Source organism: Monodelphis domestica, chromosome 8 (assembly GCF_027887165.1).
Source record: "Monodelphis domestica isolate mMonDom1 chromosome 8, mMonDom1.pri, whole genome shotgun sequence".
NCBI lineage: Eukaryota > Metazoa > Chordata > Mammalia > Didelphimorphia > Didelphidae > Monodelphis > Monodelphis domestica.
In genome coordinates, this window is record NC_077234.1 from 178,134,844 (window position 1) to 178,161,867 (window position 27,024).

Sequence of the window (27,024 nt, forward strand, 5' to 3'; positions counted from 1 at the left end):
TAACCCATCGAACTTCCAAAAAACTTTTTTACTGAATTAGAAAAAAAATAACAAATTTCATTTGGAAGAACAGCAGATCAAGGATATCTTGGGAAATAATGAAAAAAAAAATGCAAAGGAAGGTGCCTTGCAGTACCAGATATCAAAGTATAGTATAAAACAGTGGTCATCAAAACAATTTGGTATTGGTTAAAAGACAGAAAAGAGGATCAGTAGAATAGACTTGGGGTAAGTGACCTCAGCAAGACAGTCTATGACAAGCCCAAATATCCCAGCTTTTGGGACAAAAAATCCACTATTTGATAAAAACTGCTGGGAAATTTGGAAGACAGTATGGGATAGATTAGGCTTGGATCAACACCTCACACCCTACACCAAGATAAAATCAGAATGGGTGAATGACTTGAACATAAAGAAGGAAACTATAAGTAAATCATATGAACACAGAATAGCATTCCTTTCAGCCCCTTGGGAAGGGAAAGATTTTAAAACCAAGCAAGACTTAGAAAAAGTCACAAAATGTAAAATAAATAATTTTGACTACATCAAATTAAAAAGGTTTTTTACAAACAAAGCCAATGTAACCAAAATCAGAAGGGAAATAACAAACTGGGAAACAATCTTCATAACAAAAACCTCTGACAAAGGTCTACTTACTCAAATTTACAGAGCTAAATCAATTTTTTAAAAAATCAAGGCATTCTCCAATTGATAAATTGGCAATGCACATGAATAGGCAATTTTCAGTTAAAGAAATCAAAACTATTAATAAGCACATGAAATAGAGTTCTACATCTCTTATCATCAGAGAAATGCAAATCAAAATAACTCTGAGGTATCACCTCACACCTAGCAGAATGGCTAACATGACAGCAAAGGAAAGTAATGAATGCTGGAGGGTATGTGGCAAAGTCAGGACATTAATGCCTTGCTGGTGGAATTATGAATTGATCCCTCCATTCTGGAGGGCAATTTGGAGCTATGCCCAAAGGGCACTAAAAAACTGTCAGCTCTTTGATCCAACCATAGCACTTCTGGGTTTGTACCCCAAAGAGATAATAAGGAAAAAGACTTGTATAAGAATGTTCATATCTGTGCTCTTTGTGGTGGTAAAAAATTGGAAAATGAGGGGATGCCCTTCAATTGGGGAATGGCTGAACAAATTGTGGTACATTGTGGTGATGGAATACTCTTGTGCTGAAAGGAATAATGAAGTGGAGGAATTCCATAGGGACTGGAACAACCTCCAGGACGTGATGCAGAGTGAGAGGAGCAGAACCAGGAGAACATTATACAGAGAGGCGAATACACTGTGGTACAATTGAATGTAATGGACTTCTCCATTAGTAGCAATGCAGTGATTCTGAACAACCTGGAGTGATGTATTAGAAAAAACACTATCTACATTCAGAGGAAGAACTGTGGGAGTAGAAAGACAGAAGAAAAACAACTGCTTGATTACATGGGTCGAGGGGATATGGTTGGAGAGGTAGACTATAAATGAACATTCTAGTGTAAACACCACCAACATGGAAATGGGTTCTGATCAAGGACACATGTAATACCTATTGGATGGGTTGGGGCATGGGAGGGAGGAATAGAAAATTATTTTTGTAACCAAAGAATAATGTTGGAAGTTGACCAAAAAAAATAATGTTAAAAAAAAGAAAAAAGCTGCTAGGATGATTTTAGAAAAACCTGCAAAATTTATATAAACTGGTGCAAAGTGAAGGAAGTAGATAAACACTTTACATGGAAACAGCAATATTTTTTTTTTATGGACTACAATGAATGACCCAGTTATTCTCAGCAACCCAGTGATCCAAGAAAATCCTAGAGACCCATGGTGAAAAATTTTTTCTGCCTTCAGAGAAAGAAATGTTAGAGGCTGAAGACAGACCAAAACATATATTTCACTTTCTTCTTCTGTTTTAAATATCTTTTCCATAAAATGATTAAAATGGAAAAATATTTTACATAATTGTACATATAAAATCTATATCAGATTGCTTAGTATTTCAAAGATGGGGTAAGTTAGGGTAATGAGGGAGAGGGTAGGAAGGAATGACAATTTGGAATTCCAACTTTAAAAAAAATTAATGTTAGAAATGTTTTTATTTGTCATTGGGGGAAAATTAAATATTGTTTTTAAAAATGGAAGCTACTCAATCTTGTTTGATTCTGATATTGTCTTTGAGATATTTATATCTTTTTTTATAACTGCTTACAGTTTTTTTTTCTCCTTGAAGCTTTGAAATTTGATTATACTATTCCTGGGAGTTTTCTTTTGGGGATTTTTTAGGAGGTGATTGGTAGATTCTTTCAATTTCTTCTTTACTCTATGGATCTAAGATATCAGGGCAGTTTTCCTTTATAATTTCTTGAAACTTGATGTCAAGATTCTTTATTTTTTGTTCAGTATTTTCAGAGAATCTAATTATTCTTAAATAATTTCTCCTCAATCAATTTTCCAGATGAATTGTTAATTCAATGAAATATTTCCAATTTTCTCTATTTTTTTTCATTCTTTTTTTTATTTCTTGATATCTCATTCATCTGTTACTTGCCACTTGCCTAATTGTAATTTTAGGGTTTTTTTCTTTTAGTGAGTTTTTCTTTCTTTCTTACCTTTTATCAATTCTATTTTTAAGGTGTTATGTTCTTCAAGTTGTGTGTGTCTCTTTTACTAAACCATCAATTCTCTTTTCATTAGCTTCTTGAATTATTTTCATTTTTTGAACTATTTTTCTTCTGCCATATTTATCTCTTTATCAAAATATCCTTGGACTTTTTGTTTGGATTGTGTCCAATTAGCACTTTTATTTGAGTCTTTGACTTCAGCTATTTTCATGTTTCTTAGTTTGTGCCATGGTCCTTCCTGGTATCATACTGCGTTTTATTGTCTAGTTTTTATTTTATCATTTGTTAATTTTTCCCAAATTATTTTGTGACTTGAGACTTCATGTTAAAATTGGTTCTTTCTATAAGATGGAAGACTTCTCCTGAACTTCATTTAAAAAAATATTTCTCTTATAGCAGTGCAGTTCCTGGCCATTTACTGTTAATTCTCACTATCACTTTGTGATTAACCTTTTCCCAATTTTTTATGTCTTTGAGTGTTTCTTTATGTTACTGCATATGTACAAACCACCTCTGATAGTATGTCAGAAACTATTTAAACTAATAGTATAACTTTCTGCTGCCCTTATGGTCATCTGAAATTTTGATTGTTTTAAGGACATAATTCATAATATATGGTCACATAATGTCATTGAGGGAATATTATAGAAAAAGATGGGTTTTTGAAGCAATCAAATTCTGGAAAATTCAAGCTGGTGAGCAATTTCTTTCTAAACTATGAAGTATCACTGCATAAATTGGGGAAAGTACCATGAATATTGCATCTCTGGTTCAGTTGTATAGAAACAGGGTTAATGATCATAAATAATACTCTTTTATCTATGTGACTACAACTGTATCTAACTCATTTTAAGAGCTATAAAGTGTAGAAAACTATGCCACAAAGATGAAATCTTTCATAGTAATAGGAAGCTAAAGTCAGTAAAGGAGGTCTATGTGACTTCACCACTTATATCTCTTCTTTAGTCATTGTTCTGGCTTTGGAGAAGAAGAGTCTACATATGGAAAATATAAAACCCTCAAGTAGACATATATGTATTTTATGATCTCTTGATTGTCCTTGAAGTCTGTACACCTAGGGAAGGAACACACAATACTACTGAGGAAATTATAATTCCCTCTAGTTTTAACTAGTCATTCATTTTTCAATTTACACACACACACACATGTGCACACACACACATGCGCACACACACACATGCGCACACACACACACAGACACACACACACACAGAAAATACAAAGCTAACCAAATACCTGATATTTCCCAAAACCAAGGATTGGCAAACTCCTCAAAGTTCCTTTCTGATCCCCAACATTATAGTTTTTCTTTCCTTGCAATCATTAATAACATGGGGGCTTAGTGAAAAATTTTTGTTATTAAAGATCATATTTAAGGAATCTTATAAGATGAAAAGCATTTCCAAAGTTATTTCTTAATGATAAAATATAATTTCTTAAAATATGATTTACCTCCAGCAAATTAATTTTTAATTATTTTGTTGTCTACAGAACAATTTAACTTCATATTTTAAAATGATTCATTATAATTCTTACTTTAAAAGAAAAAAACAGTAAAGTGTTGTTAACAGAAACAGTGTGAACAGTGAGCATCTGCCTAGTTTGTAAAGGAGAAAATGTGGTATCTTGATTATTCAAATTGCTCTTGAAATAGTGATTTTGTCTATAGCACAGTCAAGGCAAAAGAATAAAAAACAATAGTTTTTTGGAAAGATTATTTGTTCTAATAAAATATTTCCTTTATATTAATTACTTGTCTAAGTAGGTAAAGAAAGTACTTGATTTAAAGTCATAGATTTGAGTTCATTGATTTTGAAAATAGTATTGTGAGGGATAAGGGGATCATTATTTTACTTTCTCACACCTCCAATTTTTCTTTTTTCTCTTTCTTTCTTCATCATTTATTTATTGAGAACATAGGCTGTGCCTCAACTTTTAAATCTAAGATGTTGACAGTGTAGGGTTATATGTGTCAGAAAGCTAAGCAAATTCCTATGATGGCAGGGTTCAGGGCAGAGTTAATTAGGGGAGTGGAATTTGCTAGGAAATTCTACTCATTCCTAAATCACCATTGTTTTCATTTTATACATGGATAACAAAGCCTGGAAAGGCACTAGAAACTGACCTGTGTTGTAGCAAAGGTGAGGAAGACTAGAAAACATATATTTTCTATTCCTTAATGCCAAATTGTAAACATTTTTATGTTAAAAGTCTAAGAAATATTAATTCATTTACTCTCTCTGGCCTGTGTTAAATAGAGCTTAACACAGAATCTCAACTCTCAGTTAGTTGACAGTAAGCTCACAAATTGGTGGGAAAGGGGACAGGAGATTCTCACAACACTATCTTTGACTCATTTACCACACCGTTATAGATCTGCTACAAAAGAAAGTGAAACACATGAAATCATGGCAATAAATATATTCAAAGAAAACATCATAACAATAAAGAAATAAATCAAACATCCAATTAATTGGTAATATTCGTGGTGTCCATAGAAAATGGACGTTTCCCTCCATACTTCTCAGTAGAAACAATCAATCCAGCTCTCCATTTTCACCCATTAAGAGTAGAATACAGTGATGTAAAGTTTAAGCACTTCCTGTTCCTCTTAATATTGGCTGTCCTGGAGTACATAATGCAGGAAATAAGCACTATCATTTCATCATATGACTAGTGCCTCTGCTTATACAGCTTATCACCTAGGCTCTGGTTCTTTTGCCTCTTGCTCTCAGTTGTCCATTCCTCTGAAATTATTTCCAGATTCTTTGGCCAACTTTCCATCTACAACTCAGTGTTTCTGGCCTCTTTTGCCTTGCCTTTCTGTTGCTACAACCCCGTTTCTCCAAATACCACTTAACCTAAAAAACCAAACAGACCCTGATCTCACACTCCTCCACACTACTACTCTAGTACCACTCTACAGACAATTCTATCTGGACTAGAAATTATCATCCATCTCATAGAGCTCATGCACAGCTTTGTAGGCTAAAGAATGTCTTTCACTTCTCTTGTTACTAAGCATTGTGGAAACAGAGGATACCATAGAGAAGAACCTGGGTTATCATTTGCATAGTCTTACACTCTCCTCATTTCATAGACAATAACAGATATCTTTATCAAACATTGAATATATACTGTGTGTAGGGCAATTGCCATTAATTCAATTGATTACTCAGTAAAAAAAAGAAATAGATATTTAAGCATTTATTATAAACAAGCACTTGGGCTTGGCAGCATTGGGAGAGATAAAAAATGAGCAAGACACTGTATATGCAAGATATCCCTGGTCTAGCCGATGGATGAATAATAATAGTTCCCTTACATTTATATTGTTTTTCAGTACTGATTTTTAAATTTATTTTGGTTTATATATGTGATTTTGCCAATGAAGATTATACCAGCTGTGTATGATAATGTGTAATTTTTGACTTAGATACTTAACTGGGACACTGGGAAGCAAACTGAGTTCCCTGTAGTTCCTTAGCTAATGTCTATCAGAGATACAATTTGAAGCTATCTCTTCATGATTTTAAGGGCAGTCTTCTATCCAAGACATTGTGAATTTTTATAGTTATGAACTATTTTTCTCTTTACTTTATGAACTGTTTCATATTTTATCCTTATAACTCTTTGAAAAAAGATTTTACAAATGTATTTTTCTGATGTATTAAAAAAGCCAATTGAAGTTAAAATATGTGAAGTAACTTGTTTAGAGTCACAGTTTCTGAGTGGTGAAATTGGATCTCAAACCAGTCTGTAAATTCAGATCCATTCCTGATCTATATCACTGGTGTCAAATGCAAATAATTTCTACTTAAGGATCCCCAAAGGCCTCAGTTTAACTTAGAAAACCACATTTTACCATTAACAATATTTTTATTTGTTTTTATTTTGTTAAGTTACCCTATTACATTTTATTCTGATTTGGGTCATACTGGGGAAACTTGTGGACAACATGCAGCCTGCACACCAAATATTTGACACTTTCTCTTTATATGGTTGGAAAGGGCCCCTAGATGAATAGGAATTAAGTTAGGAATAATTTGAGCTGTATTTTGGTGGACTCTAAGAAACAGCAATGAATAAGAAGTGAATTTCAAGTAATTCAAATCCAAGGAGATGGGAAATGATGGGAGAATGCTGTAGGAAGAACAAGAAGAAGGATTTTTGTCTTCACTGGAGTGTGTGTAAGGAAAAAATTTGAAACAAGGTTCCAAAGTATGTCAATGCCAAGTTGTAAAGCACTTTAAATGTCAAGAGAATTAATATCTGTTCCTAGAGGTTATGGTTCATTATTTCATTTGTGTCTCACTCTTGATTACTCTATTTGGATTTTCATAGAAAAGATATTGGAAGGACAACTAGATTGCTTGGGAGATAGAGTGCCAGTCCTGGAGATGGGATGTCCTGGAGATGAGGTCAAATATGACCTCAGATACTTCCTAGCTGTGTGACCTGGGGAAGTCACTTAGCCTCAGTTGCCTAGTTCTTACTGATCTTCTTCTGCTTTGGACCTGATCCTAAGATAGAAGGTAAGGGTTAAAAGAAAAATAAAATAAAAACAAAGATCCCAGAGTGGCTTGTGATTTCCTTCTCAGGATCATTTTACAAATGAGGAAACCAAGGCAAAGAGGGTTAAATGACTTGCTCAGAGTCACAAAGCTAGTAAATGTCTGAGGCTGGATTTGAACTTGGTAAGATGAGTCTTACTGACTTCAGGCTAATGTTATATTCACTATCCATTTAGTTATTACCTGGAGGTAAAAGAGAACTATTGGTGATGGAGCAACATGATCAGACTTTCCTTTAGGAAAATCACTTCGACAGCTGTGTGGATAGATTGGAGACAAAATGCAGGAAGTCTAATTATGAGACTATTTAAAGGGAGGCTTCTTTAACTATGTATCCCTAACAATATCTAACATCAGTGCCTCATACCTAGTAGATAATAAATATTTGATTTATAAATGAATAATTGTTAGGATTGACTAGATTCCCTTTTTTTTTTTTTGACATGCCTGGGCGGCAGGGAATGTGTGATGGAAGAAGCCTAGATGTGTGAAAGATAGCAGCAGATAACCTAAAGATACTGTTTTAGTCAGTCATTTGGTGTGTGACTAATCAGCACTTCTTGCTAAGGATGCTTATTCAGGTCAATAGGGAAGAGATCCATCTTCTAATCAAATGAAGAACAGTACATTGGTCCTTCAGTTCTGTTTTAATAAGTCAAGGTTGTGTAAACTTGTAATGTATTCCAGAACTCTTTATCAGAGTTCATTCCCTTTTGAGTTTTGCTGTGAAATCTACAGCCAATCCCTTCTTTTTCTTTTGCTTAGTAAGGAAATGCACGACGTGAGTTTCTACAGTGGTGGTGTCAGTGTTTAAAATCCACTGCAGGTTTGCCTTTCCAATGCCCTTAAAATCTGAAGCATGATTTCTGGAACATATCAACTTGTTTTCCATGAAGAGCAGAAAGAAAATGAATTTACTGGTTTCCAATTTACATATGTAAATGGAATAGATCCTCTGCCATATTTTATAGCTAATATAGCTTTTACACTATGACTGCACATTATTTTTATTTTGAGATTGAATTTATGTAAATCTTACAGTTCTTTGCTTTTGAATTCCAATCCGGTTAGAAAGACTTCACACAGATCTGTGCTTAAATGCACAGCTTTTCCACCCAGACAGTAAGTCTGTAATTATTTAGAATATGCAAACTCTCTGCTTTGTGGGTATCTTTTTTTTTTTTTTAATTCTGCCTGGGTACCCGAGAGAGTGTGGAGATGACTGTGAGCTATTTCTTAATTCCTTCGTTACAGCAGACAAATGAAATGATCTCGGATGCTAAAAGGTAGTTATTTTGAGAGTCTGCTATCAGTTTCCTATTCACACAGCAACTGGTGGCAACTAAAAATACTCCGCTTTTACCACCAGCGAAGAATCCGGTCACATTTGGCTCACAGACAATCTGCAGGGACAAGCTTTCAGATCCCCTCTTCTGTGACTTCGCTTCAGCCCACTCATCAAGCTTAGTTTGCTGCCATTTGGAAGCTATTGAAAAGCCATTAACCGGCAGGACGGTGGGCGCCGCAGTGCAGCAGCACACCTCAGCGCCTGAACAATGTGGCTGCGAGTGCACGCCAATTAAATCGTACTATTCCTGGGGCTCTGGGATTAGGAGCTGTGTCAATCAGCGAGGCTACAATAGCACGTGCGGTGCGGCTTCCAGGGCTCAGGGCTCCTAGAGAGGCTTCTCCTTACTCCAGCTGCTGCATGAGAATGAGTTTGAAGCTTCTTTTTGCAAGATCATGGACTAGGAGCTGCATTCAATAATGGATCCTGAGGCAAACTGGTTACCTGAGGAAGGGCTCTAAATTATGCAGTTTGTAAGGACGACTATTGTAGCAGGAGAGAATGCTGGAACATGTAGCAAGATTACTGTCTGAGATGGAAACATGTCTCACTATCATTTTATCAAGTGCTGTAAGTAACCTTGCTATTCTGCTTATCGAGCTGCCTTCCATTTTTATTTGATCTTCTGCAAAGAGAAAAATTGAGGGAGGTGGGATGGGATGAAAAACTGAGATGAGGGAAAAAAATCTGGTACTTGGTATACAGGTATGGAGACATAGGCATGCTCTAGGCTTTCTCCCACGCTCCCAAATCATTTGAAAGTGGTTAAATACCCGATTAACACTTTCAAACTTTCTATCCTGGCAGAAAGAAAGAAAAAGGAATGACCTCTGGGAAACGATTGTACAGGAGGGTTGTGAGTAATAAATAATATCAGACAAGACAGAGTAGAATTCATTCATCAGCCTGAAGGTCATCTTAGTATTGTGAGTTTGATTGGCTGACACTTTGGGGGTGACACACTAGCTTACTAGACTGCCTAGGCTTACAAGTTGGATCCTTACAGTTCTCCTTGAGTCTCAACTTTTACCCTTGCACCATTCCTCTTGCAGTGTTAAAAACAAACAAACAAACAAACAAAAAAAAACCAAACAACACTCAAAGTTGTATCTCTGCCAAATTCTGCACATTGATTCATGTAGTAGGGGGAGGGGAGGAGAAAGTCGAAGGGGTTATCTGATATGTTGTGAGCTAAGATGCTTTGTGAAACTGCTACATTTTAGATGTTTTGAAAACTACATAATTGCTGCATCTTAAATCATTTATGAAAAATAACAGCGAAGTGGAAGACATATTAGGGCAGTGTTTTCAAGGGTTTTGTACCCTCGAAGGAACAGAAAATGGCTTGCCAAACATATGCATTGTTTCCTATAGTACTTCAAAAAACTTCGATCATATTTATGCCATAGTTGCCAATATAATGTTGAAAGTGGTTTTCTTTTGGAATTATGGCTACTCAGCATGAAATGCTTTAAAGGCTAAATTTACAACTATGAAAATGAACAGCATATTATTAAGTGAAGGATATTCCTGGTAAATCTGTAATTGTGCAGTAAATAGAACTGAACAAATATTGCTGATGCCCAGGGAGGAAATATTTGGCTTTCTCCTGTCTACTGTGGCACATGCGGGTATACCCTGTAACCTCTATTAATGTTAATGAGGTGACTAGTAGGCATAGCCATGTGAAAAGAGACCCTGACATTTTACATTTGCAGCTCCAATAAATGCACTTACATTTTCAGCACTAATAAAAGCCACTAGTAGATTCATCTGTCAAATTGGACATGAAGCCTTCATGAACTGAAATTGGAACTTTGACTGAAAAGATATGAAAAAGCTTGGCATTTTTACTGAGGAGTTTTTTCCCTTTTCCAGTTTAGGGTGATTTCTCTGATGCCAGAGACTAGTGAAGCCAGCTTTAAATGTGCTAGTCCCCTATCAGAACTATATTTCTTCCTCAACTGTGAGTTTGCAAAGTCAATTCTTCTAGCTGCAATCCTTCTGCAGACCAGTGTGCACCCAACCCCCTCCCCACCTTGCCAAGGTACTAGCTAAGCAGATTGAGCATTCTTCCTGCTAGAGGACAAGAACAGAGAGAGGTTCAATATGAGCACTGGGAGATCAAATGATGCTATATTGGGATTTTTCAATGAGCAATTTGGTACCCAAATAGAACACTGAAGTGCTTTTCACCAAAGTAGATTCTTTGTTTCCTGTACTGTTTTGCAGTTGAATGTAGAGGCTTGGGAAGTGAGAATGACAGTTATGCTGAGTGAACAGTAGTACACACACACACACACACACACACACACACACACACACACACACACACGGTATATATCACATGTGTATGCAAAAATATGAACAGCAGTATACACACGTACCCACAGTATTCTATCACATGTGTATGTGTGTATGTACATACATGTATATATGTATGTAACAAACATATATAGAGAGGATGCTCTGATTAAAGGTGGGAGCTAAATTTAGTGAAATTTTAAATAGGTCAGAGTAGCTAAAGACAGTTAAAACAATATTCCAAATTAGTTAAATATTTTGAGCTTCCAGCACTTTATTAAATATTATGAGGGACATACAAAAAGCATAAGGCATGTGTTCTTCCTATGTGAAATTTATAATACACAATATTCAGAAGACAAGACTGATGCAGAAGAGACAAGTAGATAACAATATTAGGCATTATATTGTCAGGTTCAAAATTCTGTTCTATAACCAATACGTTCTCTAAGATTTCATCAGAGAGAGATCACAATGGACTGGAACATTCAAAGAAGTCTTAAAGTTGATCTGAAAGGATTTTTAGAACTAGTATGTGTAAAGATGGAGAAACTATTTGACATAGTATAAAGTAAACTGTGTATGTACTCAGGAAACCATGGATTCAAGTTCTGGAACTGATATATTGCATATATGACCATGGGGGGCAGCTAGGTGGCTCAGTGGATTGAGAAGCCTAGAGATGGGAGGTCCTGGGTTCAAATATGACCTCAGACACTTCCTACCCGTGTGATCCTGGGCAAATCACTTAACTCCCATTGCCTAGCCCTTACTATTCTTCTGCCTTGGAACCAATACATAGTATTGATTCCAAGATGGAAGGTAAGTTTTTTTTTTTTAAGATCTTCAGTGGTGATACTTGCTTAATAATATTGAGATGATATATAGAATGTACAATATAAATGTCATTTATTACTCTGTCAATATATGATGTGCATATACAAATATGAATATATGCCTATGTGTATATGTGTGTGTTTGTATGTGCATGTATGTAAACTTGCATTAGATGTAGTATGGGTAGTAGAGAACTGAACTCTGAGGCAAGAAGACCCCAAATCAAATGTTGCCTCAGATAATTATCTGTTATGTTACACTAGATCTCACTTAACTCTTTTTAATATATTACTTTCAATATCTTCTTATAATTTGATTAATTTTTATTTTAAGAGTTGGCTATTCTGTACTTTGGTCCACATAAATATATAGTTAATATATTTTTAAATAGACCATAGTAACCATAAGAATAGTTTCCTAGAATATCTTTCTTAACTCTCACAGTTTTTATTATCCTCTTATCTCATATTAGGATTATAACTTCTGCTTTTTTGAGTCACTTAAACACAATAAATTTTGTTCTGCCACTTCATTGATACTATTTTAATATTTATTGGGAAAGGAAATGGGATTGAAAAAATGGGAATTAATGGGAGGTTTATAGCAGGGGTATGGAGGAGGTGAGGGAGAGAGGGTATATTGCTTGGTGAGGCAAGGGAGGGAGATGCCCCTTGCTGAGAGGAAACAGCAGGGGACCGATAAGGTCTTTTATTGCCTAGATGACTGAACTGATTTTCAGCTCCCTCTATGACCAGAAAATATAGTCCACTTATCTGACTGCGAATTCAAATAAATAAATAAAGTTTAATCCTCCAGTTGGAATTGGAGTTTTTCCTTAGCTTCAGAGTATAGGGCCAGGCCCTAGAGGCTGGTGGAGGGTTTTCCCACTTCCATCTCCTCTATATCAGTCCAGTTTTGTATACTTCAGAATCTTAGCAGTAGCTAGAAAGCAAACAAGAACAGGTCTAATCTTCAGAAGCAACTGGGCCTGAATCTTCCAGCTGAACCAAGAAGAGCATGCCACTCTAGACTGGGCTGAACAAGCTCCTCTCTTCTTCAACACCCGGAAGCCAGTCCCACCCGGCAGGAAGGAAGTGCTAGTCACAAGACCCAACTGCCTCTCCCAGTTGGGCCCTTCCCCCACAAACTGTCAGTCTAAATTCCTTTCCACACTATGTATATAGCTATATGTTTTGAATGCATTTCTTATATGTAACAAATTATTGTTGCTTTGTATACATTACACTATACTTTTTGTAGGTAGAGAATGTAAACTATATTTAGGGTTATAAATGGAAAATATTGTATTTTCTTCCATGTAATACATGTGCGTAATGTATATATTTGTGGCTGTTTACATGCAACTTGCATTTCAGTAGAGGGTAGGGAGTAAATAAAACAAGAGAAATGAACATCTTTCTTTGATGAACCTGAACTTGGTTCTCTCTTCCAGTGATTTTCCCCTCCTATTACTGTTCTCATTATCTTTTGTTTGCTTTAGCATAATATCCTTTTCCACAAAGTTTTGTTTTGATTTTACCCCTTTCTCAATCCCTTCATCAGTGATACACTCTGTATTCTTTTTCTAGAAATGCTAGTCCTTGATGGGGGCAAATGTTCCAGGGGGCGATATTCTGTAACTCTGGTTCTTGGTACTTATTTTTGTGTGTGTTTGTTTATATTTTCCTCCACTGATGTCCAGTTGATTATATGAAACTCTTCCTTTGGACCCACTAAAAAACCTTTCCTGAATTGTGTCTATGGATTCTCAAATAATAGTTCCTATCACGTATCAGCAGTTAGTATTAAAACACACTAATGTAGAACCTTGTGTAATTAAGTGACAGGAGCTACCAAATGTTAATTGTCCTTTATTGTCTTTCTTCTTTATTTCTCTGTGGGGAAGCCTAATGATATAAAAAAGTATCCTTTCTGCTTGCTGTCCACAGTCACAACTCTATCTCTGTGATCTTTTCTCCCATATTGTATCTTTAATCCCTCCCAACCATGAAGATATGGAACAAAATTGATAATCTCTCATCAACTTTTCTTCTTGAGTCCTGAACTGTTATTATTTGCCTTGGCTTCTCCTTTTTTTCCTCTGAAAAGCATTAGTCTCCATTATCTCACAAGATAAAATATTGATAGCAATCAAGAAATGTGCTTTTCCATTGAAATGTTAATCACTTCTTCTACCTAATAGTTTTAGAATTATATTTTTTATTCCTTAAATTCTTTGTGCCATCAAGCGTTTCTTCACCTTTTTACTGTCTTCCATACATTGTATAAATAATTTTTTAAAGTGAAAGAAAAATAGACTCCATTCCACAATCATGATTGTCCAGACCTACTCGTGTGAAGATGAACATTTCATTTCTTAGTTTTTCATTACTACATGCAAGTATTTATTTAGCTGCTTGCTGTTTAATCAGTTTGCATATTGAATGTCTACCTCACATCTGGAATCTTTTGAGGAATGATTTGAATTCTTTCTTTTACTGAATATCCAATTATTTCCTTTGATTTTGGGGTTTAGATTTAAAAGATATTCTTTTTATAGTGAAATCTTCTCTCTTCAGAATACTCATTTCAATTTTTCCTCTGATTGTTTACAACTAATGTTTTTCTTCTTGAATCTCCTTAGAATTTGAAAGTGATTTTCCTCCCTTGTTGCCCACAATGGTTCTTTATTGCTGCATTTTCTGAAATCTGACTACATTGTTCCTTAGTAAGTTAAATTTGGAGGGGTTTTTTTTTCTGATAGTCCTGTGAGTCCTCTTAATCTTAATTCTCTTGTTTTCATTAGTGTTTCTGGGCATTTCTTTTGCCATTTTTTTTCATAAAATCAAATCAAGACTTTAAATTTTCTTTTTCTGGAAGGTCTATAATTTTGAAATGATTAATTTCTATTTTTCTCCATATTCAGTATTCTTATTTTGCTGGGGTCTCATGTTTTCTTCTAAACTAAAAAAATTAGTTATTTTTCTTCTGCTTTTTTATTTTTATTTTATAATTCAGTCATTCTCCCCCCCAATATATGATTAAGGAGAATGTCTCTGTCAGTTCCACTTTTTCATTAATTCTTTTTGTTTCTTTTCATTTCTCTTTGATTCTTATTCTGAACTATCTTTGGGGATTCTTGGAGTTACTCCATCATAATTTCAAGGGTGTTTGGAGAATTTTTTTGGCAACATCTTCAACTTGCCCAGGAGATTTTTAACCAACTTTATTTTCTGTGAAATACCTGTTGCCTAAAATTTTATTCTTCTATGCATGCTTTTTCCCCATACCTCTTTCTCAGGAAGCTTGTCTATCTTTAGACATTGCTTGATGAACTGAAAATATGCTTCTTAGAGCCAATTTTTTCTCTGATGGAATCCCAATATTATAACACCCTTTTCTCAGGCGTTGCTTCCTATTCGTTGTCCTTTCTGACCACCAGAGTTATAAAAAATCTACCTAACCAGAATCTTCAGGTTTGGGAAGACCAATTGAGATATTACTATAGCTAGACTGTAAGCGTCCATTGAAACTGGTACTGTTTTCCATTTTTACTAGTTCCATTACTCTGTGATCTACTCTCTTCTATGCAACTTTCTTTCCTGTGGACTTATCAGAGAAGGACTCACTAGGACATAATAAACAGCATACTGACAGAAGTCTTTGCTGTTGTGTGTTTTTCCCAGTTCTCTCACAATACCTAATGGCTAGTTTTCCCACATATGTTGTATTACAGAGTTGTACCATGGTAAGACTTCTGATAACTTCTATCTCTCTCTTATTTGCCCACCCTTCAGAGTTCTCTGGAATCTTTGTTCTTGAACTGTTTGAGGAGTTGAATTTATGGACTTTGCAAAGGAGATTACTTAAAATAGCCATTAGTTTCATTAGACACAGGGTTTCATTGCCACTCGGGAGGACAAGTTATAAGATGTGGAGAAAATTCAGAGGCTTGAAAACTATACAAATTCCAAAGTGCTGAATTAATGAGTATATTTAAATAATATTTATTCATCTATCATCTATTTGTCTTTCTCTTTATCTCTCATCTGTCAATCTACTTCTAATTGATTTATAGAACACTGGATTTGATTTAAGATGAGTTTGAGGTGTTCCTGAGGTACTTACTAACTTTTAATTGCCCTGAACAAATCTTTTAATCTTCCTTAAGATCAATTTCTTCATCTATAAGATAGAGATAATGAATTGCACCTAACTTATAGAGTTATAAGGATATATATGATCATATATGAATAGCAGCTACCTTATAATATTGTGAGAATCAAATGTAATCATATAAGTAAAGTACTTTGCAAACCTCAAAGCACTACATAAGTAATGGCTACAGCTTCTGATAATGCTATGAGAATTTTCTTACGGTGAATTCCTTCAAGTTTCTTCTTTCTTTCATTTCTGAAATTTCTTCATATTGGGTTCTTGATTGGTATTCTTTAGGGGTTCACAGGATAATTTTGAGTCTATCATCTTCCTATGACCAAGAACCGTTGGCCAAATCTTTTACTAAATCTATTTCTTTTTTAATGTTATTTAATAGTCATTATCTCCACTGTCTTCCAATTATTTTCTTAAACAAAAAGTTTAGTGTAGATGACATGTAATGATAAGGCAAAATAATTAAGAAAATGATGTGGTGAACAATTGAACCAACTTGATCCTGAACTATCTTAACAAGTAATCTGCAACCACAAATGGGAAATTGACTCCACAAATAATATAAGCATTCATTTTAATAATATTATATGAAAATTCAGTACTCTAAATCCATTGCCTCCCACTTAGATGCCCTAAAATATCCAGAAATTCCCTTAGTTGGCACACATTTAACTAAATTGAGAAGTAGAAATTTATGGCAGCCAAAGACAACACCAACTTGTTTGTAAAATAGAATATCACATCATAAACAAGATATATTATAAAGTATAAAATCAATTTAAAGAAATATTGACAAGACTTCTAACTAAGCAAAGCATCCTAATTTTAAGGGGGAAATATAAGATAATAAATAAAAGAAAAATTTTAAAAATGTGAGGATTATTAGAAACTTTTTTATCATCAAGGACCATTACATAAAGGACCTGACATAGGATGTACAGGGTATAGTTTAAGGAGAAGGTTGAAATCACAATAATGAGGACAAAGAAAGGAAAAGTAGATAGGTTAATCAAAGTTTATATAAAGAAGTTTAATGCCAGAAGGAATATACTTGTGAGAATACTAAATATTCTCAATTCAATGTATGTGAAGGAGAAGGGGGCATTCAGAAGGCATTGTGGGAAAATTTTCAGACTTTATCAATGCAAAAAACAAAAATAAATGCTGTATTCAGAAAAAATCAACTGCAAATCTTTATGTCCATTCTTTTGTCAATAACTTATTTTACATTAGTTATCTATTCACAAATTTAGAACATCAGTAATGAAAAAAATACTAGGCAACCAGAATATTATTCCAAGCACCATTCAGCAATGGATGCTGTTTTACAGTTGGTTGAAATTTAAGGAATAGAGAACTCGTATATGGTTTTAATGCTTAATTTTATTATTAAAACAAAAACTTTTCATTTGCTTGAGCAAAATGTACCGTTAATGACTTTCCAAAAAATTAGCTCCAATAGAAGCATCAGAATAAATCAATAAATTCCTTGAAGACCTATAAATAACAGTAATCCTCTTTAAGAGCATTATCATAAATATTAGGTGAAGTATAAAATTAGGAAGTATGTATTTTTTTCACCAAAGGTGTTAATCACATGTGATGGAAGAGGTGTAGAGTCCAAGTTAAGTAGTGTTCCTCTTTGGATTAGTGAAGTACTCCAGATAATTGATTGCCTTGGTTTCATCAATCTCTAAATTGTTGGGAAAACTACTGAAAGAAATATGTAACTATACTCATAGGTAGTGACTCTATATGTCTATATGAGAAAGATCAAATTGATTAGAAATATGTATTGCTCAGAACATGACACATATTTGGATGGATAATATATATTTGTTCATATGTATACATTTATAGATATATAATTCACATATGTACATCTGTATGTGCATGTAAGCATATAAACCTTAATAGATACCTCTTTGGCCCAGGAAATGCAGTGGACCAATCAGACCTGGAGTTGAATAGGAGAATGAGAGTTTGTAGAATTGCCTTTGGCAAATGTGAGAGCAACTTTAAGGAGCCTCCAATTTTCCACTGAAACAAAGGCAAATGAAATAGAATATTAGCATACTCTACTGCTACTATTTTTACATGGAGTAACATATAGAATGCAAAATTCCCCAAGCAATTTAAAATTAATATCATCTAGAGATTTAGGGCAATGTTCATGCTGAATGTAACTAAAGAGAAAACTTGGAAAATAGGAGTAAAAGATATCTTCAAGGAAATATATGAAAAGAAGATTTAAAAGTGTGGTCAATAGGCAAGGATGAGGAAGTCATGACTTAGGTGTTCCAGAGAAAGCAAAGGAAGGCTTCTAAATATGTTGACTGATCTCCTTTTGGCAAACTCACGGATGAAACAGAGAGGCTTGAATACATTTCCAAAACTGCTGAGATCTCTGATGCACTTGAGTATTAAATTATCAGAGAAGGAAAAAAATCAAGTAATAAGTTGCAGAAGCTTTTAACATAATTTAATAAGTAAATAACTACTTTAGCATGGAATTTCTCTTTCTAAATGTTAGGGTCTCTGACACAACAAAGAACTCCAAGAATATTCAGTATTTGCTTTGAAACTGTTTTACTCTCTGCTTCTACAAAATTATTCCATTGCTCTAGAATGATGATACTAATTTTGATAAAGCAACAACGAAATAACATTTATGCCATTAAATATCACAACTAAGTTATTAATTAATTCTAGACAAACAGTATGAATATTGCATTATTAGAAACAATAATAATGTAAGAAAAGTCATTTGGCACTCCAGGAAGACCTTTAAGCCCTGTATTTTGAAAACTATTGTATGGGGCAGCAAATGAGTTTTTTCCCTATATTAGGTTAAAATAGTGCCCATCAAGAGAAATAATTTTAAAAGTTCTTAAACTATTGAGCTTTAAAATGACTTGAACATTCAGGAAAATGATCTAGAGGTCTTTTGATGGATGATTGATGTTGTTGTTGTTGCCATGAATAGTGGCAGTTAAAAAGGCTAATTCTATGCTGTGCCATGTTTTAAAACATAATAGTAAAACTCACAATACAATATGATAAATCTGTGTCCAGTTTTGTTTGTCTCAACTTAAAAATGATCTTTGCTAAGTAGGAAGAGGTTAAAAGAAAGGACAGCTTGGAGCCTAAAAGCTTCAAGGCCCTATGAATGAACAATAATTAAAGGATAGAAATGAGGAGTGGCATGAGAGTTTTGGAGAAATCATTCGGTCATTCTTCTTCATTGAATCTCTTAATAAGAGAACAGGAAGACAGTGAAATCGAATGACAGCAGATTTTAGATAGAGATACATCTTTATTCTTCATACTGTAAGTCTGTGAGTTATTGTCATGGAATAGCTTTCTGGTATAGTGTTCAGAAATTTAAAAGTCTAAAGAACTGTTTAACCAGTGTGGGTTGTGTCTTTTTTTTTTTATTTCATTGCTCTTATGTTGAATGTTCTAGGCAAAATTTCATGCCAATGAGTACAAGTTTTAGTCCTTATCCACACCCTTCTTCACCCACTGATCATGACTGCAGATATGGCTTTTGAACTGCACTTGCCCTTATATTTGATTTTAAGATCTTTGACCTTAAATAAGCCTTATCCCATCTACCTTAGCTTTCTCATGTTCAAACTGAATATACAATAGTAGCATATTGTTAGTTATGTTTAACAAAACAGATGACGAAATCATTTACTCATCTGAAATATTACACAATTATAGTCAGTTCAATATGATCATTCCTTTTAACGTTGTTTCTAACGGTGACCAGCTGCTTCTGATGTAATGAAGTTAATGTTTTGCTTGCTTTTTCATTTTTCAATGGATTAATGAAACAGTGTTTCTGAAGTACTCACTACAGTGCCTAGCATATAATAGGCCCTATAGAAATGCTAATTTTTGTTATTAATAATACAATATTTTATCATTACCATTATTATTCTTTACTTCCTGATATTGTGGGACTACCACTAGCAGCAAAGTTTCCCTCAACCTAATCAATCACTTTAAAAGGTCGTCTATAATAATTGTAAGCTCCCTGAATGCATTTTTTTTTAAAACTTTACCTTCCGTCTTGGAGTCAATACTGTGTATTGGTTCCAAGGCAGAAGAGTGGTAAGGGCTAGGCAATGGGGGTCAAGTGACTTGCCCAGGGTCACACAACTAGGAAGTATCTGAGGCCAGATTTGAACCTAGGACCTCCTGTCTCTAGGCCTGACTCAATCCACTGAGCCACCCAGCTGCCCCTCCCCAAACACATTTTGAAACATTGTGAAAGAAGAATTGAACTCCAACCTGAAAGTCTAAATTCAAATCTTAACTTTTGATTGGTTACATTTTCACCTTGTACAAGTCACCTTGCCTCTAGACTTCAGTTTTCTAAACTATAAAATCAAGGGCTTGGTATAGCTGATCTCCTACTATCTCCTCCTTTCTTCTTCTCTCTTAAAATGAAAGATCCCTTCTCCTTGCAAAGATTATCATCCTTTCCCCTTCTACTTCTCCAGCTTACTTCCTACTCAATAATTCTCATTGTTAATCTCCAACCCTTCATTATCTACTTCATTGGAATATACCCAAGTGTCCGCTTTCCTGAAGAGAAAAAAAAATACTTCTTTATGTCCTATTTTTCCTTCCAACTCTCATATAGATGGTTCCAGTCAGTTGTTCTCTTAAATATACCACTTCCTCTTCTCTTACTCTACCAACACTCTAGGGCAGTCCCTTATACCTCGAACTTTTATTACTGTTCATGTTTATTACTGTTTATTACTATTCATGTCCCTTGAGAATTTGTTGCTTGGTGGCTTGATTTTTTGAAAATTTGACTTACTTCCTTATATATTTGGGGCATTAAACTTTTGTAAGGGAGTTTTGTTATAAAATATTCTCCCTGTTTGTTGCTTTCCTTCTAATTTTGGTTGCATTGGGTTTTTTTCTATGAAATTTAAAACAATTTGATATAGTCAAAGTCATTCATTTTACATTTTGTATAGTTCTCTATCTCTTGTTTGGCCCTAAATTCCTTCCTTTCCCACAGATCTGACAGGTATACTATTCTATGTTCACCTAATTTAGTTATGATTTCACTTTTTATATTTAAGTCATTTACCCATTTTGAATTTATCTTGGTATAAGATTGGTCTAGAGTTTTATATCAGTCTATTGAATGGTTTCCCTGCCCTAAATATGCCATTCTTCCCATCTGTTTGCCTCAGTGCTGGCTTTCTACCATGCCTAAAATGAACTCCTTCATACCTCTATTTCAGAGAATTTCTCCTTTCTTTTAAGACACAACTCGACTATAACCATCCACATGAAACCTTTTCTGATTCTTTCAATTACTAGTAACTTTTCTAACAACTTTGTTTTTTTCTTCCTGTAAAGGCAAAAAAGGGGTTAATTATATAAAAAAGTTAGACTGGATTATATTTCAAATAAGGTTTCCAGGAATTTAATTTATTCTAAAGAGATTTATTTGCAATTTATTTACAAAATATAGAGTAAAGTATCACTTCACTTTATCAGATAATCAGATAAAGGATAGGGTAAGATATCTAGCCTAAGCACTAAGTAATTTACTTCCAGCCCCTGGCTTAACCCAGGGAAGGGAGAGTTAGTACTTAGTTGGCTTCAACAAAACCAAGGACGTGGGGAAGTCTCATCCTGAGGCTAGGTTTTTTTTTTTTTTTCCAGAAAATATAACCAGGAAAGGAATCAGCCTTTTCACTCACCACATGTCAGTAAAAAGGAAGAGATTTAAGAACAGCCTCACCAGGAACAGGGTCTCAGGTCCAGACAGCAGATTCTTCTTCAGTCTCAACTCCAAAGAATGAAGAACTGTGTCTCACAGGAAGTTCAATTCCAAGTAGAACTGCACCTTATTTTCAATATCAATAAATCTTTACATTCATGTATTTCTTATTAAAAAATAAACAAATACACTGTTGTCTTATACTTTCAAATATATTTACCTATCATCTATTTTTTGGTTGAAGTCATTCAATTAATATTTCCAATTATAATAGTTGAGCATATGATCATAATTTGTTTCCATTCATTCTATTCATTCAGATTTTTTCTTCTCTTTCCTACCTATCCCCTATCTAGATAGGAAAGGGTCAGTTTAAAGAAATTCACTCAGCATCAATGCTTTCTATATTTAATACAATCAATTTCTTCTCCAATGTTTTGTTTTCTTCTGCTTGTTTAGACCTCCATTACAATTTTTCCTAATCCTGTTTCTTATTTATTTTTTCCTCCCTCCCTTCCTGTCTCACTTCTTTCCTTTCTTCCTTCCCTCTCTTCCCATTTACCTTCCTTTATTCTTGTCTTCATCCCTAACTTTCTCTTTTCCTTCTTGCCTTCTTGAAGTTGAGGTCCTGATTTTGTTGGAGATGCTGTCATTCTTAGAATCAGTCCCTTTCATGATTCAGTGAACTTCTTGGATAATGACATAGCTCTAAAACCTATGGTTGTTCCTTGAGGCATCTAGTTGAAATAGTGAAAAGGGCATTGTGACTGCTTTTAGGAATACCTCAATTAAAATCTGTCTTCAGATAAATACTGTGTGACCTTGGTGAATCGTATAATTTCTAGTTGGCTCCTTTGACAAAACTGTAATGTAGGATCAGTATTAATGCCTGCCTCAAAGGTTTTTTTGAGGATGAAATTAGATAATGTTTTTAAGGTGTTTAGCATAGTGCCTGGCACATATTAAGTATATATAAATGCTGATTCCCTTACCTTTACTGTAGACTGTTATATATAGCATAATATTTAATTAGAAATCTGGCTATAATAGAAGCTCAAGAACTGTAAGACCCCTCCCTTTTTCTGTGGCAATATGCTTTTTGTTTCTCAGTCTAGCTTTGGTCACAAATCCAGATCTACTCAGATAATGAAACTAGAATATTGACTTGTGGGAGGGCAGACTACAGATACTTTTTATTTCTCTTTCAAGTTCTGAAAGGAAATCTTGGACTATAAAAACTATTAAGCAATGAACCAATGAATACATTCGCTTATAATGATTATATACCAATTATCCAAGTCTCCTCATAAAATAAATACCAAACCTTAGAACTTGAGTTCATATAGATAAGAATGACTTTCAAACTACAGGATGAGAAAATTTGTCTATAGTATCTCATCACATTAAATTGTATGTCACTTACTCGTATTTATTTTTTTCCCTTATACCTTGTCTTTTTAAAAAATTTAATTTATTTAGTCAATTTAGAACATTATTTCTTGGTTACAAGAATCATATTATTTCCTTCCCTCCCATCTACTCACCCTACCTGTAGCTGATGCTCAGTTTCACTGGGTATTGCATGTGTCCTTGATCAGAACCTGTTTCCATATCATTGGTGTTTACATTAGGATGTTCATTTATAGTCTACATCTCCAACCATATACCCTCGACCCATGTATTAAAGCACTTATTTTTCTTCTGTGTTTCTACTCCAACAGCTTTTCCTCTGAATGTAGATAGTGGTTTTTTCTCATAGATCCCTCCAAGTTGGTCAGGATCCCTGCATTGCCATTAATGGAGAAGTCCATTACATTTGATTGTACCACAGTGTATAAGTCTCTGTACAGTGTTCTCCTAGTTCTGATCCTTTCACTCTGCATCAATTCCTGGAGATCATTCCAGTTCCAATGGAATTCCTCCACTTTATTATTTCTTTCAGCACAATAGTATTCCATCACCATCATATACCACAATGTGTTCAGCCATTCCCCAATTGAAGGGAAGCCCCTCATTTTCCATTTTTTTGACACCACAAAGAGCACAGATATGAATATTCTTGTACATGTCTTTTTCCTTATTATCTCTTTGGGGTACAAACCCAGCAGTGCTATGGCTGGTTCAAAGGCCAAACAGTCTTTTAGCACCCTTTGGGCATAGTTCCAAATTGTCCTCCAGAATGGTTGGATCAATTCACAACTCCACCAGCAATGCATTAATGTCCTAATTTTGTCACATCCCCTCCAGCATTCATTACTTTCCTTTGCTGTCATGTTAGCCAATTTGCTAGGTGTGAGCTGATACTTCAGAGTTGTGTTGATTTGCATTTCTCTGATTATACAAGATTTAGAATACTTTTTCATGTGCTTATTAATAGTCTTGATTTCTTTAACTGAAAATTTCCTATTCATGTCCCTTGCCCATTTATCAGTTGGAGAATGGCTTGAATTTTTGTACAATTGGTTTAGTTCTTTATAAATTTGTACAATTAGACCTTTTTTCAGGAGTTTTTGTTATGAAAATTCTTTCCCAATTTGTTACTTCCCTTCTAATTTTGGATTCATTAGTTTTGTTAGTACAAAACCTTTTTAATTTGATGTAATCAAAATTATTGATTTTAAATTTAGTAATTTTTTTCTAGCTCTTACTTAGTTTTGAAGTCTTTCCTTTCCCAAAGATCTAACATGAATACTATTCTGCATTCACCTAATTTGCTTATAGTTTCCATCTTTATATTCAAGTCATTCATCCATTCTGATTTTTTCTTGGTGTAGGGTGTGAGATGTTGATCCAAACGTAATCTCTCCCATACTGTCTTCCAATTTTCCCAGCAGTTTTTATCAAATACTGTTACAAGGGAATCACTTTAAAAGACTGATATATATTAATTTAAGGTCGCCAAGGAATCAGCTATGTAATTCCTAAATGAAAAACTCAAGTCAGCCGTCAGCCTTTTTTGGAGTTTAATTACAATAGGAGCAAGAAAGGAATTAGAGATATATATAGAGAGAGAAAGGGGAGAGAAGGGAATAGGGCTTAAATACCCCTTCTGTTTAGGCTGGGCCAAAAGGCCCAAGCCCTTAGATAGCTGGGGCAAAGAAAAGAGATCAGTCCCTATTACTCACGTGTCCAAAATGGAGAAACAGTCTCAGAGGCCCCCACCTTCAGCTTCCTTCAGAGCAAGCTTCCTCAGAGCCCAGGAACCACACCGACCAAAAACTCAATCCCCTCTCTCGAGTCTCCAGACCCTCCTATCTTTAAGGACACCATCCAAGTTGCCTCCCCTCAGTCCTCACATCTACCAATCACTCTTCATCAATTTCCCTGTCAATGGAGGCTCTCGCTTAACCCAGGACTGCCCAGAGGTTTCTGGCTTTTGCACATGTCTGTTGAAGGTCATATTTTTCAAATGATTAAATCTTTACTCCTTTGTTCCAGCCCTTTCTAAATCCTGTTAACTTGAGTATGGTAGAGATTGGAATAATTAAATTTTGATCTAGGCTGCAGCCCTTACTCAATCTTATTAGGACTGAATAGGGTAGAGTATCTCCATTGTATCAATTCTAAAATCAATCAAGACTCAAAGAAATTCCTGTTCTATGCTTAAGCATAGGTCAAAGTCCTTTCCATTGTTCAGCAAAGGGTCTCTGTCCTAAAGTAATCTTAAGAAGGGAAGAGAAAAAACCTCCCATGCCAATGGGGTTCCCATTCCAATAGACTATCAGTAAGAAATTTTCCAAGTATGAAATATCCCAATGGTGAAATTTCCAACATTTATAAGTCTAAGGAATTTTGAGGTTTACAATCCCCCCTGATGATCATTGGGAGACTAGTCTCCCCATTGATCATTTAACATAATCATTTTGTAGTTCTAAATTCACTTCTAACTAAAGATATACACAATATTCAATTTTCTAGGAGAAATTAGAATAGTGAGAGAGGAAATAGAAAAGAAAAGAAAGCAAAACCAATGTTTGCTAGGCGCATTGACAGAAAGCCAAATTAGGGGCAGTCCCTTTTGGCATAAATGTTACAATAAATGTTCAATCAAAAGTTCAGTCCAATCAATCACATCCAAAGTTCATTCTTGATCTTCTTGATGAAGTGTAGGTTTTCGGCATCTTTCTGCAACAGTTCATTCTCTGGATATAAAAGTTTCAAGCTTCTTTCTTGAAGATCTTTTCTTGAACAAAATCAAAATCTTTGAATTTTTTATAAAAGTAAAATCTTAAACAAAAGTCTTGGATTTTTATAAAAATAAAATCTCAAACAAAAAAAATTCAAAAATTCTTAGATTTTAAATTAAAATACAATCCCCCCTGAAGTAAGTATTTAAAAAAAAATATCAAGTTTAGCTCAGAATGCAATGTTCAGTTATGGGGGTATATGTGTCAATTATCAAAAGAATAGAAAAATAATCAAAAACATAAGAAAAATTCAAAATAGACCTTGTATAGGTCCAATTTAAAGTAATTTCTATCCCACAAGCATGTAGGACAGAATGCAGTAATATTTCATTTAGCCATTTGTAGCCAAGACTACAGGAAGTTGCCATAATATAAGAAGGAAAGAATTAGAATTCTATTTTGATGGGGAAATGTCATTCCCTTGTCTGATTTTTTTCCTTCAGAGATATAGGGAGCCAGCATGATAGTCAAGCTTTGTACTTGTTTGAGTACTTCAAAAGGAGTGTAGATACAAGGAAGTCCTACGACTTAAACATAAGTTAAGCGTCGCAACCTTGAGTCTCACTTTAATATTTCATGTGTGCTCTATTGGCACTATTCAGGTTTAGTCTGTGCTCCTTGTTTTTATCCCTTTTCCTGGAATCAGACACAAACATTAATCACAGTCCTATAATATTTTATCAATAAATGGCAGGTTCCCATAGTTTAAAGCTTTTAGGCATATATTGATATTATAGCAAGAGTATATATATTAACTTGTATTACTGCAGGGAAAAATATTAATATTAATTATGTGTACCTTCAGTACAAAAATGAGAAAAAAAAATCAAATATTCTGATCAAAAAATAAAAGAAAAGAAATAAGAAAAAATAAGAAAAAAAATCAGTAATTCAATATATTCTTGAAAGAAAAAAAGCATCCATTTGTCTATGGATTATTATCTCCAATTCTTATGATAAGATAGAGTCACAATTCATATGATAAGATAGAGTTAATCAGTCTCAGCAGAAGATGCTTTCTTCACATGTGAGCAGTGAATCCAAGAGTCTCTTTCTCCAATCTTTATAGATGTTGGAGTAGTTAATAATATTTGGAATGGTCCTTCCCATGAAGGTTCAGTTGCTCCAGTTCGCTTGAAATTCTTGATATAAACTTTATCTCCTGGGTTCAGGTCATGC

At 34.4% G+C, this 27,024-nt stretch overlaps 1 protein-coding gene across 1 annotated transcript in view; it reads left to right on the forward strand.

The window, feature by feature from the left end:
• The first annotated feature begins 8,414 nt into the window (after window positions 1-8,414).
• Window positions 8,415-27,024, forward strand: part of MYO16 (myosin XVI) — a 727,392-nt gene continuing 708,782 nt past the window's right edge. Inside the window, exon 1 of the mRNA XM_001375684.5 lies at window positions 8,415-9,153. Within this exon, the coding sequence (XP_001375721.4) occupies window positions 9,126-9,153 (28 nt within the window). The 5' untranslated portion in view covers window positions 8,415-9,125. The remainder of the gene's footprint in view (window positions 9,154-27,024) is intronic.